We start from the raw sequence: 21,285 nt of genomic DNA, 5'->3' as shown, positions 1-21,285 counted from the left end.
AAGTCAGTTTTTGACCCAAAAATACAAGTTGATCAAATTTGCTCAAAAGTTCACACGAGGTGCCTAGAGGCCAGAATTGAATGCCCTGAAGAGTTCAACTCATAAAATTCAGTATCCAGTGAGAAAAGAAAAATTTCAGATTTTTTACAAAATGCCCCCAAAACTTCAACGTTTTCCATAGCCGGCATCATGAAAAAAGTCAGTTTTTGACCCAAAAAATACAAGTTGATCAAATTTGCTCAAAAATTCATACAAGGTTCCTAGAGGCCAGAATTGAATTCTCTGAAGAGATCAACTCATTACATTCAGTATCCAGTGAGAAAAGAAAATTTTTAGATTTTTTACAAAATGCCCCCAAAACTTCAACGGATAGCCGGCATCATCGAAAAAGTCAGTTTTTGACCCAAAAATACAAGTTGATCAAATTTGCCCAAAAGTTCACACGAGGTGCCTAGAGGCCAGAATTGAATTCTCTGTACCACCCCAACCGCCATGCCTATTTACTCCCTATACTGCCACAAATTGCCTGAGCACTCTTTGGTAGTTTGTTTTGTTTTTTATTTATCACGGAATAATTACAATGTAGTACAGGGTTAAATTAGCCTGATATGGCATGAAATAAACCATATCAAACCAAAATGTATCAATTTGTGAAATTTGTTTGTGGATGTTAAAAACCTATTAAGTCCATATTTTATTCTTGTTTCTCTCTCCAGCCGTGAGACATCTTTGGACCCTTCTGTCAGGCCTCTTCTATCCTTGGATCGTTGCCTTGGAGGTTCCGTCCCCTACAAAGTAAGAGAAGGACATTTTATTAATCCTGACTCTTAAACATTTTTGCTAGGATGCAACCTTACCCCTGCAAAGTCCTCCAACTGCCTCCATTTAAAAATTAGCATACAGCCTCAATCCTTCGTTATTTCTAGAATGTGGTCCTTGGAGGGGTGACCACTGCCTCAATCCAGCAAAATCCTCCAGCAATCACTGTCAATATAGTCCAGGCAATATAAGGTTTGACCTCAAACAAATTGCAACAGCATTTTTTTTACCACAGTGCATTTCTTTAAGGTCCCTAAAATGACATACTAAAAGTCCAAAAAAATCCAAGTGGTGGAAATATGCCTAATTTGCATAAATCGAAAATTGCCGCATATTTTAGGACTTTCACAATGATTTGGTCATATTTCTCATACTATTAGCTTCTTGAGGAACTTTAAACAACAATTTTAGTCCTTTAATTTACATTGATTTCATCATTACTCTAGTCCTAGGTAAATTTCAAGATCCCTATGTTTCCCAAATTTGCCAAATGCGGTATAACAATATGCATAAATGCCGTATATTAATTTGCATAAATTAAAGTTAAAATTATGGCTGTCATGTGTTGACATCACAATTGAATTTTCCCTAATAACTTCTAGTTCAGTTACATGTATGTATACATAATATCACACCACAGAGCATCTCTATATGGTCCCGAAAAAAAAGTACAAAAAAATCCAAGTGGTGGAAATATGCTTGATTTGCATAAATTCAAAATAGCCACTAATTATATGATTTTCATATTGATTTGGCCATACCTCTCGTCCTACATTGCTTTTTGGGGTACTTTAAACAACAATTTGTCCTTTTACATTGATTTCATCATTATTCTAGTCCTGGGTACCCTTCTAGATCCCTATGTTTCCCAACTTTGCCAAATGCCGTATAATAATTTGCATAAATGCCGTATATTAATTTGCATATAAATTAAATTAAAATTATGGCTGTCATGTGTGGCACAATTGAATTTTCCCTAATAACTTCTAGTTCAGTTATGTATCACACCACAGAGCATCTTTATATGGTCCCGAAAAAAAAAGTAAAAAAAAAAATCAAAGTGGTGGAAATGTGCCTAATTTGCATAAATTCAAAATGGCCAATAATTATATGATTTTCATACTGATTTGGCCATTACTCTCGTCCTACATTACTTTTTGGGGTACTTTAAACAAAAAAATTTCCTTTTACGTTGATTTCATGACTTAATCATAATTGAACTGCACAATACCCCTCCCATCACTCTGCACCCATTACCCTGTGTTTTCACAAAGAAAATCACACAACCTGCAGTTGAACTTTTTGCTACCTGGGCAAGACTTGTAGGCCTATCAGGAAGCGCACATCTGGTGCTGCATGGATGGCTACTCAAGCATACAACCAGTTGGGACTATTGGTAGAGTTAACGAAGCCTCTAACGTGGATGGAGTTTATGCAACAGAATTATGCTAATCTTAAAATAAAATGGCTGGTTTGTTTTTTTGTTTTTTTGTCTTTTGCATGGGCATAATAAAATTCTGCACTAAAGTTACGACATTGGTAGAATTGACAGAGCGTCTCACGTCGTTAAAGATTATGAAACATAATTATGCTAATTTTAAGGTAAAATTGCTTTTATTTTGGTTTTTTTCTTGGTCTTTTGCATGGGTATAATAAAATTCTGCGCTGAATTTACGACACCGGTAGACTTGACGGAGCCTCTAACGTCGTTGGAGTTTATGCAACATTTGATTATCTCAATATCAAAAATAAAATGGCTTATGTCTTTTGCACGCATGGGCTTCCTAAATTTCTGCACTGAGATAACGAAAAAAAAGCTTGTGGCTACACTGTCGAACTATTAAATTTCTGCATAAAGGTACGAATTAAAGAATCAGTGTTGATATGCGAGTTATGCAGAAAGAAATCAGAAAAAAAGAATATTAGGTTTGAATGCTTTGTGTGATTTTGTACAAATTTCTGGATCCTCCCCTGGGTTTATTCTTATAAGAGCTGTGATTTTGCAGTCCCTGGTGAACAAATATGATGAAATTATGTGGTAGCAGTACTATTATTGTAAGCAGCCGCTTTCTTATTTGTTCCAACAAATATAGTAAAACGTAGTAAAATGTAGTAAAATACTTCCGCTTCCTAGTTATATTCAGTTTTTATTGCACTTCCGGTAACACCGGAAGTAAAGGTCAAGCGGTTTCGTGTCCGGGAACAAGAAATGTTACTCAAGGCAAAGTCTACAACCTCAAGAAAAAAAATGAACACGATACTCTACTGAGTTCAAAAGTATAGCTCAAACTATTTTGTCAAAATTTGCCCTTCCATCACTTTGCCCTTACATTACGTCATGATGACGTAACCAAATTTATAACATCTTCGTAACATGGTACAAATTCACACTACGTTTTATGATCATCCCGTAAACCGTTCGGAAGAAATTTTGCTTTGTTTTAATTTCAGGCTTAAGTCTTCATTTTGAATTCACGTAACTTTGACCTTCCGGTAGACCCGGAAGTAAAGGTCAAGCGAGTTCACGTACACGACAAAAAATGTTTATCAACTAATGGTCTATCTGATCGCAAAGTTGAAACGTAATTGATCACTTTGTTTAAGAGTTATAAGTGAAAGTATTTGGCCCATTTTTTCTCTAAAATCGCTTGTAATTTGACACCCAATGATGTCATCATGAAGTCAGAAAAATATGCACCACTTGGGACGAGGGTCGATATATGTTGAAAGTTACAAGTTCATACCATATACTGTTTATGAGAAAATCCGCGGAAACTTATTGTCCGGAAAAAAAGAAAGAAAGAAAGAAAGAAAGAAAGAAGATTAATCGTAACAACTCCAACTAGAGGTTCGCGTTTGTTGAGTTACAAACGCAGAGTGGTCGGGCTGGCATATTGTCTTGTGTTTACAATGACTTAATCATAATTGAACTGGACAATACCCCTCCCATTACCTTGCATCCATTACCCTGTGTTTTTCACATAGAAAATCACACAACCTGCAGTTGAACTTGTTGCTACCTCGACAAGACTTGTAGGCCTATCAGGAAGCGCACATCTGGTGCTGCATGGATGGCTACTCAAGCATACAACCAGTTGGGACTATTGGTAGACTTGCCGGAGCCTCTTACGTCGTTGGAGTTTATGCAACATATGCTAATCACATAAAATTGCTTTTTAGGGTTTTTTTTCTTTTGCATGGGCATAATAAAATTCTGCACTGACTTTACGACAGAAAAGGTTGTGGCTACACGCTGTGGAAATATTAATTTTCAGCATTCAGATATGAGAGGAAAACTGGTGAGGCGTGATTTCAATCGGTTATGGAAAGAAATCTTGTTTTCCTTTTATTTGAGGCTAATTTCTATATTTTGAATTCACCTAACTTTGACCTTCTGGCAGCCCCGGAAGGAAAGGTCAAACGACTTTGACTTCCGGATGATGACGCCATCACACTGATTTTGTGTCTGGCATTCTTCACTAAACACTTTTATAGTATAATTATGTGTCTGCAGTAAAATGCTTCCGCTTTTGAGCTATATTCAGGTAACACCGGAAGTAAAGGTCAAGCGGTTTTGTGTCTGGGGACAAGAAATGTTCCTCACGGCATAGTCTACAAACTCACGAAAAAAACGAACACGATACTCTATTTAGTTCAAAAGATATGCGCAAACTATTTTGTCAAAATTTGCCCTTAAATCGCTTGTAATTTGATACCTGATGACGTAACAAAAACTATAACATCTTCGTAACAAGGTACAAGTTCACACAAGGTTTTGTGATCATACCGTGAACCGTTCGGAAGAAATGTTGCTTTGTTTTGATTTCAGGCTCACGTCTTCATTTTGAATTCATTTAACTTTGACCTTCCGGTAGACCCGGAAGTAAAGGTCAAGCGAGTTCACGTACACGGCAAAAAATGTTAAGCGATTAATGGTCTATCTGATTACAGAATACAAACATCATTGAATGTTTAGTTCAAGAGTTATAAGTGAAAGTATTTGGTCACTTTTTCAGTTAAAATCACTTGTAATTTGACACCTGATGACATAATCATGACGTCAGAGTAATATGCACCACTTCGGATGAGGGTCGATATATATTGAAAGTTACAAGTTCATACCATATACCGTTTACTAGAGAAAACCCGCGGAGAAGTATTGTCCGGAAAAAGAAAGAAAGAAAGAAAGAAAGATTAATCGCAACAAATCCAAAGAGTGGTCGGGTTGTGCCCGACCACTCAATCAGTGGTCGGGTTGTGCCCGACCACTCAATCATGGTTTAAGTGGCCATTTTGAATTTATGCAAATTAGGCATATTTCCACCACTTGGATCTTTGGACCTTTTTTAGGGGCCTTATAGAAATGCACTGTGGTGTGATATTTAGTAAATAACTGAACTTGGATTATCAGGAAAATTCAATTGTGACATGTCCACACATGACAGCCATAATTTTAACTTTAATTTATGCAAATTAATATATTGCATTTATGCAAATTATTGTACAGCATATGGCAAATTTGGGAAACATGGGGATCTTGAAAGTTACGTAGGACTAGAATAATTATGAAATCAATGTAAACGGACTACAATTGTCGTTTTAAGTACCTGAAAAAGCTAACGAATATAAGAAATATGACCAAATCAATGTGAAAGTCCAAAAATTTTCAGCCATTTTGGATTTATGCAAATTAGGCATATTTCCACCACTTGGATTTTTTTGGACTTTTAGTATGTCATTTTAGGGACCTTATAGAAATGCACCGTGGTGAAAAAAATTCTGTTGCAATTTGTTTGAGGTTCACTCAAAAAATGAAGTATTTTGCCTGGACTAATATGTTGAGCATGAATATAAATAAATATAAATACATGAATGCGTTGTGAACTTGTTTTCTGTGGTTTTTTTTGTTGGTTGTCTTCAGTCCAAACACGAAGCAGTTGCTCCCACCCTGGGTTGAAGGGGACCGAGTACCAGCCAGTTGCATGGTGTCCATGTTCACACATACCATTGGATGCATACAGGCACAATTCCAAGGTGAGTTTCGTTTTTAGTTTTTACAGTAAATTGGAAAGTTTCCTATCTGTGGGATCGTGCAGTGCGTTGTTCTTTTCATCATAGAAGTTTGCGCTGCGACTTTTAGTTTTTGTTTTATCTTTGTACGTAAACCAATCTTGTAAATTTGTGAGGTATGGTTGCAATAAATAAATAAATAAATAGAAAACTATAAATAACACTGTATTGCATATCCCATAAAAGCCAATAACTCTGGCAGTTAAAGATGTTTCCTTGTGCTCGTCAACAAATTCATTTTGTTTTTCTTTGAATAAATGTTCAACTTGTTTGTCTTTGTTTGGGGAATAAACACTTCTGCTTTGAGAGCAGACTGGCTCCCAATTTGTTCATTACATTTGTTACTGTTTTTCTGATTTTATTGTACATTTCATATAATTTAGCACATGGTTGCAAGACAATTTTTGTTACCAATAAACCATAAACTATATATCAGTTCCTCTAGCTTCAACAGAAGGTCTCCGTCGTTTGTCAAGTGGTTGTGGGTCAGCAGAAATTTCAGTGGAAATCAGACTTTCCAAAAGGAAACTCTTGAATTTCCCACATGGCACAAAGACTCAAACTGCGCTCTCCCCCTGATATCTTCCAGCTGCCACACCCATCAAACCTAATCCTATCAATTCATGCATTATGTGGAAGTCTAGAAGCGCACATCTTTGGGACTTTGTTGCTCTCCAAACGACATAATCTATTTCCTCGGTAAAAATGAAATAAATCTAATAGGAAGTAAAGCCTCATTGCTAACGGTAAATCAAACGTTTGGACGTTTTGTACCTTCCAGTCCCAGCGTGAATAAACCGCTCGACGTCAGTCAACTTCAATCGACCAATCAGACGACAGTTTTGTATATATAAATGAGGTGTTACAAGTTGATGCACGGTGGAAGAAAAAAAAAATGTTGGTGTCTCACGCATTAGGCCTGATTCCCCAACTGGTCGGATCGTAATGGTTTAATCGTTGGAGGAACGGACAGCCAGATTTTGAGAATTATCCAATTTGGCTTCGCATATGGTTGGAATTGTACACGTAGAGACGAAGAACTGATCCACAATAGCTGACCTCCCATGGGTTCCGCCCTGTCAAGATAAAAACCTGTCTTGAGTCATTGCGACGTTCTTGTCACCCCCCCCCCCCTCCCTTTCAACCCCTGTGTACTCTCCTAACCTTGCAAGTATGAGTGATGTCACACTTGTGCAGTTTCTGATAAACACTTGTGACAAGCTCGGCACGTTCTTCGTTTGTTTTTGTTTCAGAATCTCACAAAATCACAAATCAGATTTCTTGCCGCATGCGCAACCGCAAACTTACCCTTATTGCTTACTTCACCATACAAAAAACTTCAAACCTTAGTTGGTAATTTTACTTGTACCTTTGATGAACCTTGATAACGTGAGCTGAGCGATTTGATTGTGGATATCCCATATTACAGTGTGAAGACACTATCCAACAAGACTATAAGCCTATAAGCAAACAAGACTATTGTTCTTTACCTTCGGCTGTTTGAATAGATGATATTTAGAATTGAGAAACATGTGTTTCTGTTTAAAATGAAACAATGAGACATTGTAGTCATCAGTTCTGACGCTAGGGTGTGGCAGGAATGACTTTTGTTCTCGCTATCCCCAGTGGCATTGACGGAAAAAAAAAAATCAAGCTCTTTGCATGCGTCACGGTAATCGCGTCCACCCAGCCGCTAAGTTCCAAACCACATTTTTTTTTCTCTCTCTTTCTCTTTTTCATTTCCAATTAAATCAATTGTTTGGCTGACGGTTAATCCCCACCGGATCGACTTGACAAAAGCTGGCGTGAATGAGGCGCTTCCTGCTTCTGGATGGCAGAAGTACGCTGGCTCTTACGAGCCCAGCGGTTGAGTCAGACGTTTACTGCCTCTGGGGACAGGTAGCGACTGGTCAACAGTGATTCATTGCTTCGCTTGGGGTGGCTAGGCAGATTTTTATTGCCTCTTAGTCAATTTCTTTTTCTCTTTTTTTTCTTTTTTTTCTGAACTTGGGCAGTGCTTAGCTGTCCAGAAATGTCGGGCAGAGGTCTTAAGAACCACGGTTCAACGGATATTATGTAATCCCGAATATAGCATTGCGGTCAGACATCCGAAATCTTCCAACCGTATTTTTCTGAACTAAATTTGCAAAGTACGTTCCTAGTAAAGGAGTTTGACACTCTTTATGCGTCAGCTTATTTTGATTTCGTAAATGAATTTTGTCAGGGCACTTATATGTCTATTACCACACTCTTTAATATACATGTACATGTATATACTCTATTACAGGGTATTCATATCATGGTATTTTTATAAAGGCAAGCTATTTTTTAATAAAATGCGGTATTTTTTTTTCTTTTCTGTTTTCCCACTTGGGACAAAGTCTTAAGTTATTCTGTTCACTTAGAAATGTCAGAGCCAACTCATCAAATGTGTAAGAAGTCTTGTTTTCTTTTCTATTTATTCAAAATTTGATACTTATTGGTGAACAGAGAATTTTGTGACACTAATATAGGTATTCCTTCTGACAAGTGTCCCCGTTTGTTAATGTCCTTGTTTGGGGGAAATTTGTCAGAGGTCATTTTCATGAAGGCTGGTTTATCTGTCCAGCAAACTGCTCTTGTGTGTCCCAAAAGGATATCTGATGAAAAAAAATAATCAGTTCATTGATAGAACAATGTCCTGTTATGCTTTTAAGGTCTGGACAAGCTTGCCGAACATTGAATAAAGAAACAGGAGTATTTGGATTTGGAGAAAGTGCCATGCAGGGTTACCGTGACTTGGCCACATCCATCACAAATTGTCACATTCAAGCATCTATTTCCTTTTCCAACCTTGTCTAATGGAAAGCATCTTGCAGGATTTTTTTGGTTTTCCGTTGGTCAGTGCCCTATTTGGGACAAGGAGAGAGGCGTAGTGACAGTCTTACAGTCATCAATCATTGTCTGTCCGCACTCGGCCGGTACTCGGTTGGTCGTGTTACCAGCCAGATCGCTATGTCAATTTCAGGGTCTGGTATCCTGGGGAGCATTTAATGAAGACGTTGTTCCACCACTCCCAGCCCCGGTGGACTTTATCCTTGTAATGAGTTGCAGCTTTAACCTAGCCTGACACGATCATGATCACGTACGCTTGCCTCTGTCCTAGGACCCTAAGGGTGGGCGCTTGAAGGGAAATCAATCTACTCTCAATTAGGATGATGGTCTGTCTGTGTCTCCGTGGAAATCCTGTCTTGAAAGTCATGAAACCTTTTTGGGGGGAGGAGAGGGGGGTGTGGCAGGAGAGAGGGTGGGGCGAGGTGGTGGAGGCAGGGTGATCTTTGGTTGATTTCTATGTATCAAGTTTAGAGACTCACAATTTAGAATTATTTATGAATATTGTGTATAACGATGTTTTTTTTAAGATGTTGCCTTTAGTAGCTGCTGTGATATTTGTTTATTAAATTGTTATAAGTACATGATTTAGGTTATATGACAGAATGACTGTCTGATAAGTCGGTTGTCGTGGTAACAGTGCACAGAGTTCTGGAAATGTTCCCTATACATTCATTTATGATGGAATTTTCTTTTCTTTTCTTTTTTTGCTGTTTTCAGCACATTTTCCTTTGAAGTTAGCATGCTTTGTATTTTGCTTTCATGAAATGGCTAGGATCTGTTAGCCAAATTGTGTGCTTAGCAGCGCCATGGAATTGTGTCCTAGGTTTTTGAAGCGCTTACTTGCTTCCGTACAACCAATCTGTGTGATCTGATCTTGACTACAGGCTACCTGGACCCTCCACTGGTCAATTCTATGTCCCTTCTCTGGCCGTTCTACCATGACACTCTGGCCAGGAAGGGTCTACGCGAGGACGTCTTGATGACCTACCACCAGCACCTGGTCCTGCTGCCATGGAACCAGTTTCATCCGGACCTCGCCTCCATGGAGCTCATGGTTCGGGTGAGTCCAAGTAGATGTTCAAGACGTTACTGTTCAAATAATTGCTGTTCCCAGTTTTTTTCACCATCACAAATCTGTAGTGTTTTTGTAAAGATCAAGTGGTCAATGAATCTTGCAAACTGTAACCAATCATTGAGGAGGGCAATCCATGCGGCACCTCACTCGTCAATTTTTGTTGGCGTGACTGTGAGCTAAAAGAGAACTTCCGGTGAAATTACTGTTATTCGGTTTGAAAAATAATAGGATAACCGGTTTTTGAAATGTTTGATTTCTCTAACCATCATATAGAAGCCTATATAGAATAACTATTAGCCTTTTAATCAGGTGTAATTCCAAATTGCATATCGTGGCTCTCTGAGTTAGCTGAACTTTCATCTGAACATTATTCTGAAAGGTGTTTGAGGACAGGGGACCGGTCTGCCTGACGTTTCTAGGCAACATCTTCCCTCGTATCCCGTGGCGACAGATCTCAGATAGCTACTGCCAAGGGACAGGCGCTGAGACCTCCAACGCCTTCCTATCCAATCTACTCAGTCTGCTGGTCATCTTCCTGAACGAGGACAACATCATGAAATCTCAGGTAGGTTTTGTTTATCACCAAACAAGAGATCGTGCGCAAACAAAAGATCGCGCTTTTGAGAGCCCAGTGGCTGGGGGGCACTGTGTGCGCGTTATGATAGGCACGCGTATGGCGCTAAAGTACGCACGACTAATTTTTATTCTGCATGCACCTAAAGCCATCAATAGCATCTTTACGTGAGCATCAGCTTTCGTCATCATGCGTTCAAATGTCTCTCCCAGTGTTCTCCCCCAACTCTCCCTTTCTCACCGTTGAGGGGGTACTTTTGAACGGTGCCCATCAAATCTTAAAATGTTAATGGTTAAAAAAATCCCATGTACAAAAAAATGGAAATGTGCAAATGTAACTTTTTTTTGGATAGACAAAAATGAATCAGCACTTTAAAAAAATTAGCTGCTGCGGGAAAGTACAAACTTTGACTTAACAAATATGTTTTTAAAATTTTTACTGTTATATTTTATGTATATATTTATTTGCTTTTTTTTGGAGGGGGTTGTTTCTTTTTGGTTTTGTTTGCAGAAATATGGTCATTGGTCAATAAACGTCCAATGTCAGCCTGTAATCTCACCCTCTGTGTATTCTGAAAAATTGTTAAAAGTTGACTAACAACTTCCTGGGAACTTGGTTAACGGAAGTCGTTTATTACCTTGCTAAGCCGATGGATATACATATTGTTCTACACCCAAAATCAGCCAAGTTATTTGTAATACCTTACCTCATGCTTGAGGAATTTATTAAAACAACCGGGCGTACATTGGCTGCAGGCTCAGATTGTCACTCAAACATTTAAAATGTAAAAACATTTTGCAAAATCTTGGTCCTGCCGAAGCAGGAGCAAAACAAGAAACAAACAGATAAACAAAGATAAAAACGACACAACAAAATGAACATATTAGGACATGGTGATTTCTCTTTGTTGTCAGGGTGCTTCAATGCAGCATCTCATAGCCCAGGCCAAGGAGTTTCCATGGCAACTGCTGGACGTGACTTCCTACAACTGTGCAGTGACGTGGCAAATTGACCGCTGCGACCCGAGGCACGTCTTGAATCAGAAGAACGGGAAAGGGGACACGTCTATCAGGTACGTCAGTAATCAAGGCTTCTTGATCAGTGTGAGTAAGTAACTCACGATCTTCGAATGAGGATGAAGTAGTTGAAGTAGTTGCTTCTAAATAGAGGGCTCTTTAGCCGAGTGATGTTTCTTGTACCCACCTTTCTATCCAAGTGTGCTGGTGAGTGCTCATCGCTTTCGCAGTTAGAGGAAATTAATATTTTGCAATGCATATTGCGGGTATGATCAATCATTTATGCATGTATTGCGTGTGCACATGAAAGTGTTAACCCTGGTTAAAGATACTCTTTCCAGTGAAAGCTCCTAGAAATTAGAGATCATTGGCGCCCTTTGGTATGGCAAGTGGGTGCAAGTGAGACTTAGCAAAAGTAGAAGTAGTTCTTAACGTGGCTCTGCAAAGTAGAAGTGTTGCCAGTTCACATCACCGTTCATACAAAAAGGGGAATCTCTGTATTAAACATCTTGGTTGTGAATGCCCACTTGTTTGTTTAAATACTTAACCTCATTAATATGCACTAGATACTCGTTAATATGCATGCATTGCTGGAAGTATAGCAGCTTTTTTTGGGGGGGGGTGGCGGGTGTCATGGGGTGGAATTAAAGGTATAGTCCATCATTTGTAATTTGTGCATTTTGTTCGTTTGAAGCAACAAAAGTGCTCAAAATCTAAAGAAGGGTGCTGAACAACTAACCTGATGAAGTTTCAGCTCAGCTTCAGCTGTATATTTCGAGAAAAACAACATACTAGGATCTCGATTTCTAATCAAAAGTTGCTGAATCATGTTTTGAATTGGGCCTGAATTCAGATTCGAGACACGTTCTCACTAGCCGATTGCAGCTACGCGATGTCGCGCACCGATCCGACAAATTATAGCAACCGCGCGCGCATGGACGTCGTGTCAACGCTTGAGCGTGCTTCGCCAAATAAAAAAACAAACTACTAACGGAAATTTCCAATGGTGCTTCTTAAGACGCACCGTTGGAAAGGCCTTCTTTCGTTGATTTCTTCAAAATGACAGCTTGCCAGAAAGAATAATTTCACAGGGAGTTTAGTCCCCTTACTATCTTTCAACCAAGTATGTTTTTCAACAATAATTACGCCAGTTACTTTTTGGATAGCTGCAAATGATGGACTCTGGCTTTAAGTTGAGGGTCCAAAACCCCAACCCTTTTCCTCCTCCCCTCACTGATTCAGATGCAGGGATATCTGCAAAAAAAACCCTGATATTTTCTATACTTAATTGTAACTTTTTTACTAGAATTTGTAACAAGTTTGATTCCAAGGGTTCTTTTACTTTTCAAATGTTTAGATTTTGTGAGGCCAAATTCCAGGTTATTTCCTCAGTTGTAGTTCCTCTTATTTTAGTCTTCATTTTTTGTCACCAATACTTTCTGATGCAATTTTTCCCCTTGAATGCTGCATTGCCCTATCTCTGCTGCGTTGTGTAGATCTGATTCATCTGTTGATGGCAGTTCCCCTATCTCTATGAGGTGAGAATTCTCTCATGCAAGAAAAATACTTCATGTCCATTTACAAAAATCACTCATGGAAAGTGCTTATTTTCATTTCACAGATTTTGCTCAGTAGAAAAATGCAGGGTTGTCCCTATAGGACATTGTTCAAAAGGGCGAAACTTTAAATGATATTTTTGTAAAATCACCCTCTCCCCCTAATCCCCAAAATCTCAAGAAATTTGAGTATTTAAAGAAAACCACTAAAATGCAGATCACATGTAAATTGATGGCATCAACGTAGTATTTATTTACAGACCTCACTCATCTATTTCACTGTTAATTCCAAACAGGTGATTCAACTTCATGTAATTTCGAGAGTTTTATTTTATTATATCTCAGAGTCTTGAGTTAAAGGGAAAATACAACATTTGCAAACATCAAAAAATAAAACTACCGAATCATTTTGAAATACCTTGCTGGACTGTTAGTGAATGACAGTGTAAAGCATCCTGTAAAATCATGGCACCTGGTATACTGTCATTTTCAAGAAAAGTGGTATTTTTGTATCAATTTCCAACGCTGATCGGCCGACCAGCGTTGGAAAAAACTGGCTTTTTTTTCCAAATACTGGCCCCAGTTGACCATTGCAGTCTTGTTTGCAATCGATTACACACCTATGAACGGGTACAAGCCAGCTAGACTGGTTCCCTGACCTTACAATTCCCCAACGTATGTAAACTGCTCTGTTTCTTCTTAAATGGAGTCAGGGAACCAGACTACAGGAAAATGACTGTTTTTCTTGGTTTTTATAGCATTTTCGAACCCAAAACCTCAAAAAGTCAGAGTAACTATATTTGCTATATATTTCCAACCCCCCAATTCCATCCATTTCTGAAAATTACAGCAAAAGCAAATGATGTATATTCCCTTTAATCACGAGAATAAAGCAATCCCGGTAGCCGACAGACTAAATGGCTTGTGATTGACTTGTGATGACTTGTGATTGACTTGTGTCTGACTTGTGATTGTCTTATGACTGACTTGTGATTGACTTATGATTGACTTGTGATTGACTTGTGATTGACTTGAGATTGACTTGAGATTGACTTGTGATTGACTTGTGACTGACTTGTGATGACTTGTGATTGACTTGTGATTGACTTAAGATTGACATGTGATTGACTTGTGAATGTTTGTGATTGACTTGTGTTTGACTTGTGATGGACTTGTGATTGACTTGTGATTGACTTATGATTGACTTGTGATTGACTTGTGATTGACTTGAGATTGACTTGAGATTGACTTGTGATTGACTTGTGACTGACTTGTGATGACTTGTGATTGACTTGTGATTGACTTAAGATTGACATGTGATTGACTTGTGAATGTTTGTGATTGACTTGTGTTTGACTTGTGATTGACTTGTGATTGACTTGTGATTGACTTGTGATTGACTTGTGATTGACTTGTGATTGACTTGTGATTGACTTGTGACTGACTTGTGATTGACTTGTGACTGACTTGTGATTGACTTGTGATTGACTTGTGATTGACTTGTGATTGACTTGTGATTGACTTGTGATTGACTTGTGACTGACTTGTGATTGACTTGTGATTGACTTGTGATTGACTTGTGATTGACTTGTGATCACAGCTGCAGTTACAGTTCTGGACTGCACCATATTTGCATGTTTTACGGCTTTCATTTTTGTTTTTTTATTTTAACATATCTCGTTTTGTTATCTCTAGCTGCCACAAATGCATGAGACATGTTCTGCAAGAACTCACAGCAAAAAATCTCAAATCTATAGCCCCCCACCCAAAAAAAATCCATGCTGTAAACCAAGAACCCTCTCAGTTCGTTTAAGGTGTTGCACCTCTGCTTCAAAACAAACTCTTAACTTCATTCACACATTTAACAAAGTTGTTCTTTACTGCCCAGTTTACTTCAGGACATATGAAATATACCTATTATCAAAGTTGTCATCAATATAATCTAGGACTATCAAGGATTATGAAATATACCTATCATCAAAGTTGCCATCAACATAATCTAGGATTATCAATTCATTTTTTGTTTTTCAGTAATGATTTTGATTAATCGAGAAGCTGATTTCTTTTTTCCGCAGTTGATAAGTATAAGTATAAACTGAAGATTCATTTACCAAGAACACACTCACTTTATCATAAAATTTTGTATTGTCATTATTTTCTCAAAGTCTGCTTTTGTGTTTGTCACTTACCTGTGAAAAAGGAAGGCTTTTGGCCTGAAATTGTTTTATTTCTGCAAGCTCATGCACTGTGTTATTGAAAACCTTCATTATCATTCGTGCTTTTTATGTGTTGAAATCAAACTACGTGTAAAAAGGCCATGGAATTTCCCGCAATGGGATGATAAAGTTTTTATTGTATTGTATTGGATTGTATTGTACCAAGTCATTTTCGATTAATCAAAGTGAAAAATGTAGCCAAATAAGTAACTGACACTTCGATCAATTAATCAAATAATTTTTTTTTCAAATTTGAACAAAGAAATTGACTGGAGCAGGGTTTGAACCTGCGACCTCCGAATAGCTGTTCCAGTGCTCTACCAACTGAGCTATTCGGGTTTATGGCTTCTGACTAGCGCCCTTTGAACAAAAGACCAATTGGTTAACAACCACCTTATGGGGCTGGATAGCTCAGTTGGTAGAGCACCGGAACAGAAATCCGAAGGTTGCAGGTTCAAACCCCGCAAATTTCTTTGCTTCCCTTTGTGGTTTACTTAGAAATGAATCAAATACTCCGATGATCATTACCAGCCTATTGTCATCTCATTTCAGTTTGATGCGTGGAGTGGCTAGGTTCAACACGCCGTCCTCATTAGATTCTGCAGCCGATGCTTCCAAGCGTGCAGCTTATGTCAAGCTGGTAGTCCAGTTGCTGTGTAAATGCTCCAGCTTGGATGACACCCGCAAAGACTGGTTCCCCGCGCCCGTACAGCGGTTACTTAATGATATTGAGCTGTTAGCTACAGCAGGTATGCCGGGGACCAGTTTCAATCTTGGTTTGCTTTATGTAATGAATTGGGTTGTTTTAGCCATTTTAACCGTCATAAAGAAACTTTCAATAGTCAGTAAAGGCCAGGAAGCTATAAAATACATAGTTCATAGTGTTTAGGAATTCTCTGGAAACATTAATTACGTTATTCATAAATGTTAAAAAATAATAGGCGATATTTCACAGATTGTGATCTTCTCTCGCTTAACATCGTGCAGTTTCCATAGTAAAACTGTCTCTTCACAAAAGCACCATATTCTTGAAGCCTCCTCAAATCTGGCTAAAATTTGGGATCACCCATGTTGTGTTTCTGAAAATCTCACTTCGCCTCTTTCAATTATTCCTCAAAAATTTGTGATAGTTCTGTTTTTTAGAAATGAGCAAATAACTCCCTAGATACTGTAAATCTTTTTGGAATAATTTGACATTGTTTCATTATTGTTATTTGTTTGTAGGTGGTCCGACTGCAGACAGACAGCAAGAGCTGGTGTCCCTCCTTTCAACTCTCCTAACCCTTCTCAACAACTGCTCTCCGGTCTACGGTGCGGCCGATGCCATATTGGAAGCCATATTGTCCTGGTTTGAAGCGTCGACGAGCAGCGCCCTCGGTCTTCCGTGCATCACGGCTGCGTGTCGTACCCTAGCGTCGGTCAAACATTCGGCCCTAGTGGTGGAGGCTTGCATAGAGGCTCACTTTAATACAAGTAAGAACATTGTCGCTATTCATGTTTAAACAGGGAACATAAATCTTAACCCATTAATTCCTTTAGCGCCCCTAACCACCCTGCCTACCACTCCCTGTACCGCCCTAAACTGCGCCGTTTTTGTATGGTTTATATTTTTATTATTATAATTTTATATCTGGTATTGAAACCAAGGATTCCTCAAAAGCTCATAAACCTGAAGAATCCTGTAGAGAGAAGACAGTGACAAGAACTTAAAGTTTTAGAGGTGGGAGGAAAACCCCAGAAGAACATTCTGGGGCAAAAACTACAGAATCAGGTAGGGACTGAAAACCCAATCCACATGTGGACCAGGTCAGGAACTGAACCTGGGCCATGGAGGTGGAAGGCTAGGAGGGGGCCACTGCGCCAACCTGACTCCCCATATTGGTTAATCACCTTATCACCAGTGTTGAAGTCGATCAATCGCAAGTCCCCACTAGTTCATCACTCGTCCTTCAGTGTCAATTTCAATTCACAAGCTATTCAAATGAACCGTGACAAAAGTATTCCTTTGTTAGTGGGCATTCCTTGTTTTTTTGTGGCTGGACTTGTGAAATGACTTGTCAGGTCTCAGTTGTGATAGACTGAACTACAACACTGCCTTTCACCATTTTTGGTATTTTTTTTGGACATCCATGCCCACAACATGGGTTCATTTGGGGTTTGCAACTTAACTGTTCACATTTTCCCACAAGAGGGCCAGTATAAGTACATGGCCAATAATACATTGTTAGCGTTTCTGCAAAAGTACTTACAATACCCTTTCCTTCCAGATATGGACTTGTCCCCAGACCCCTCCCGTGGCTGGACCAGCATCCTGCAGGTTGTCCAGATCCCAGAGCTCACCCACAATGAGTTCCTTGAAGAGTGCTCCAAGCAGGGCGCCATACTGACCCTCTTTGCCTACGTGGGTCAGAGGTCGCCCCAGTGCCGGACTCTGGAGGAGGAGTGTACCTTGTACACGGAGTTGATCGACTGGTGTGTCAAGATCAAAGTCAAGTAAGGAATCCAATTTTATTTTTCAGAATATGTTCCTGTTCGAGGTTGAAGGGTAGTTGCTTTAACGCTAAAAGGCGGGTTTTCTTGGGACCATTTTACAGAACTCGGTTGTGAAGCACCGAAATAGAATAAAATTTGGCACACCTCTAGAGCAACTGACCTATCGCCATTTGCGAGTTAGCCACGCCCCTCAGACAACCCTGTGAAATTTTGTACGTTAAGTTTTGTTTGTCTCAGATTTTGCGCGCTCCGCGTCGATTTGTATATCATGTTATTGGACAGTATTTCACAAGCTGCCTTGACGCGATTCTACCGTGAAAGGTTAATTTAATCTGAACATATTCACAGAATTTGATTTTCAAAACACAGTGATTTTTTTTAATTATTGAAGTTGTAAGTTAGCACACTGTTACCACAGCAAGCTGTACTATCCATGTAATGTATGTAGGGAAATGCAATTTCTATTGTGACAACCCTCAAATAATGTCACGCAGTGCGGTGACACTAAGGTCAATTTCCATAAATTTGGCATCAAAACATACACCAGACTTGAAGCTAGAAAGTCTGAGCGTATCAGCAGACAGTACGGGTGCACACGGCGTACATCTACATTAAGGCCTACACACTGGTAAGTTTTGGAACACCACATGGGCCAGCAGTTCAGGGGTACGCAAAGTACTTATTGTCGCACCGATTGAATTAATGACAAACCCAACGCCTTGGTCAAGGCTAGGCAGTATGGGAACTAATGTATTAATCCGCTTCGTCCTTTTAGACCGGCCAACGAGGCCAAAGTCTTCCTGTGGTGGCACAAGGCCTTACAGATGACCATCCATCAGGTTGAATTCGGCTCACCCCATTGGACGATGTCACGCTCCTTAAACAACCTCGTCCCTACCATGATGACGCTGGGTGAAGACCGTAGCTCCTCGGGGCTTCTGGGGGCCATCGGGTTCGGAAGACAGTCGGAACTTTCTTACAGGTACTATTAACCACGGCATACTCAATATCATGGAAAAGAGGCAGAGTTCTAGACCGAAAGGTGGTTGTTGTTGAAACTTAGAAAGTTGAGAAAAAAGTGAATATTTCGCAAGAAATATGTTTGTTTTTTTATTTACGTTGTAAATAAATATACATATTGGGAGGTTATCTTTTTTTTATATAGAGAAATATTTGTGGAGGTATTTTCAATTCTTGTTGAATGTTGAGAAACCTTGGAATTAGAGGGCAAGTTGAGGGGTGTATCTAGAAAGATTGGGAGTAGGGGTACCGGGTATGTTGGACACCTGATAATGTCCCCCCCCCCTCCTCCCGTAGAACGGTGGCTGATCACAGCACATCATTGCTTTCTTCGCTTTAATCTATGCATACACTGAAAACCTGTTTTGTGGTATTTGTAATAAGTATCATGAAGGTCAGACTGTGAATTGAAAATTTCTTAAAAACATTCCAAGATGCAAAGGCCAATTGACATTGTCGGAGATAAAATGCAACTGCCAATATTCTCCAATAAACAGGTAGGCCCCTAATCGAAAGAGACCAAATTTACAACATTGTCAAAAAGACATCCTGACACCCCACTGCTTTAAACTATTATGCTAGGGGACAGTCATAATTTTTTAACGTCACTCCCATGTTTTTGTTATACAGATTTCGCATCATTGCCAGATGCATGGCTGCGTTTATATCGGCCCAAGTCCTGCGCAACGGAACGATACGACTGGCGCCCAATGAGCTCGGTGCCCTGAGCAGAAACCGAGAGACCCAGGCACAGTCGCCGGGGTCCCCGGACGCCCCAAAGCCCTCAAGTTTGGCTTACACCGCTCTGAAGCAGCTAGACGCCGCCATCGACAACAGGAACTATGTAGGGCTGACTGAGCACGCTCGGTACGCGAGGGACGCTGTCCTTAACCCAGCCAAGTGCATGATGGATGCCACACACCTCCTGTGCCAGTTAGTGACAGTCATGTTTCCAGAGAAGCACTATTTGTCCATCATCAGGACCCTATGAACATCATTGATTGAGATTGTAAATAATGAGTGAAGAAATAACTGCAATATATGCTGTGGGTTGGTCTTTCAGTAATGGGTCAGTGCATGAATTATAGAGGGGGCTATTTAGCCTGCACGTGAGAGGAAAGTGAGGGCAATGAAGAGCAAGTTTGAGCGGCGACTAGTGTTAACCATAGTTCGGCTAACTTCTCTACTCTAATCGGCTATTTGGAACCGAAACCTGAGGCACGGTTCCATCACTGGTTATCAATAGCTGCGTGCATCATAATGCATAGCAGGGAGCCAGGACAAAGGAGTTTTGTGATGACATTTAGACAAGTTTTTCAACAAGAGGCGTTCGCGCGATGCCATTAGTGCGCAGGCCTAAGTTACGTCACAAATCAATCTTAAGTCAATTAATGATCCTCGCCCGAACTTGATCAAAGTTAAGCTCCATTTGTGAACGGTGTTCAGCTTACACTCTTTGGTGGGAGAACCATTTTGAAGCAGGTATATACAGACCAGCATTCGCACACTGATGACAGACCTTTCATAGAAATGTCATTCCAATGTGGACCTCTCGTAAGGTCAAAATAACAAAACGTGATAATTGTTTGGGAGTCAGGTTGGTGTAGCGGTACTTTGCTCGCCCTCCACCGCTGTGACCCGGGTTCGAATCCTGCCTGGGCCAACATGTGGATTGGGTTTTCAGTCCCTACTTGATTCCGTGGGTCTTCCTCAGAATACTCTTCTTGGCTTTTCCTCCCATCTCTAAAACTGTAATTTCTTCACATTGTCTTTTCTTTACTGAGACCCATGGGAGATCAGTGCATTTCACCAAATGAGCTACCCAGTTAAAATAAGAAATAAAAAAATAAATAAATATTGTGAAAAAGATGATCTCGTTGAATATGGAACGTTTGAAAGCAAAGGCAAAGCCTATAGCTAAACATGTACTTTCAGCAAATCGGCAAATCAGGAGGAAAGGGCTATGTGTGACATTATGCCTCTTTCTGATAATTACTGTAAAATTTTATTCAGATTGAAATCTTTTGTAAGATGGTTTAACCATCTTACTTTATGTTGATTAATCTCAAATATGTCACATGAATGATAAAGAAAACTGTATTTTGCTTTCCTACTAAGAAAAAAACATTAACATCGTACTTTGCTGCACTTGGAAAAGTAAGGTTAACATACTTTTGGCCACAAATCTGGACTATCTTTGGCCATTATAGGCCATCAGCCTCGGTCCAAAATTTTGGCCACCGGTATCAAATGAGGGGAATAATCGTCATAGCGATTTTTGGCAAGGTATACACCTCCAGAGTTGGAAAATATGTGATAGCATTGCAGCGGGGGCAGATTTTTGGGTGTTATCACCTTTTTTTTCAAAATGTCCATCAAAATGCTTGTTACCACTCTAGGGGCGGTATACCTTGCGCATGCGCACTATAATCATTTATGCCCTGATTTGATACTGACCAAACCCCCAGGCTGATGGCCTAACAGTATATTTCTTTTCTGCATAAAGTTGATTTTTTTGTTCTTGTTTAAAGATCCTTCTCCACAAATGATTATATATTTTCTATCATAATAA

At 39.5% G+C, this 21,285-nt stretch overlaps 1 protein-coding gene across 1 annotated transcript in view; it reads left to right on the top strand.

The window, feature by feature from the left end:
• The window catches only part of LOC119729610 (ectopic P granules protein 5 homolog), a gene marked incomplete at its 5' end in the record, with an annotated part of 40,757 nt that extends 20,380 nt beyond the window's left edge, over nucleotides 1–20,377 (top strand). The window contains 10 exon segments of the mRNA XM_038202246.1: nucleotides 717–795; nucleotides 5,741–5,853; nucleotides 9,648–9,823; nucleotides 10,218–10,403; nucleotides 11,327–11,484; nucleotides 15,753–15,949; nucleotides 16,425–16,673; nucleotides 17,468–17,693; nucleotides 18,469–18,675; nucleotides 19,344–20,377. Of these exon segments, the coding sequence (XP_038058174.1) occupies nucleotides 717–795; nucleotides 5,741–5,853; nucleotides 9,648–9,823; nucleotides 10,218–10,403; nucleotides 11,327–11,484; nucleotides 15,753–15,949; nucleotides 16,425–16,673; nucleotides 17,468–17,693; nucleotides 18,469–18,675; nucleotides 19,344–19,704 (1,952 nt within the window).
• Between the last annotated feature and the right edge of the window lie 908 nt (nucleotides 20,378–21,285).

The sequence above is a fragment of the Patiria miniata genome, unplaced genomic scaffold, assembly GCF_015706575.1.
Source record: "Patiria miniata isolate m_02_andy unplaced genomic scaffold, ASM1570657v1 HiC_scaffold_21, whole genome shotgun sequence".
NCBI classification, from domain to species: domain Eukaryota; kingdom Metazoa; phylum Echinodermata; class Asteroidea; order Valvatida; family Asterinidae; genus Patiria; species Patiria miniata.
The sequence above is the reverse complement of the archived record's forward strand: the minus strand, read 5'-3'. Positions and strand labels throughout refer to the sequence as shown.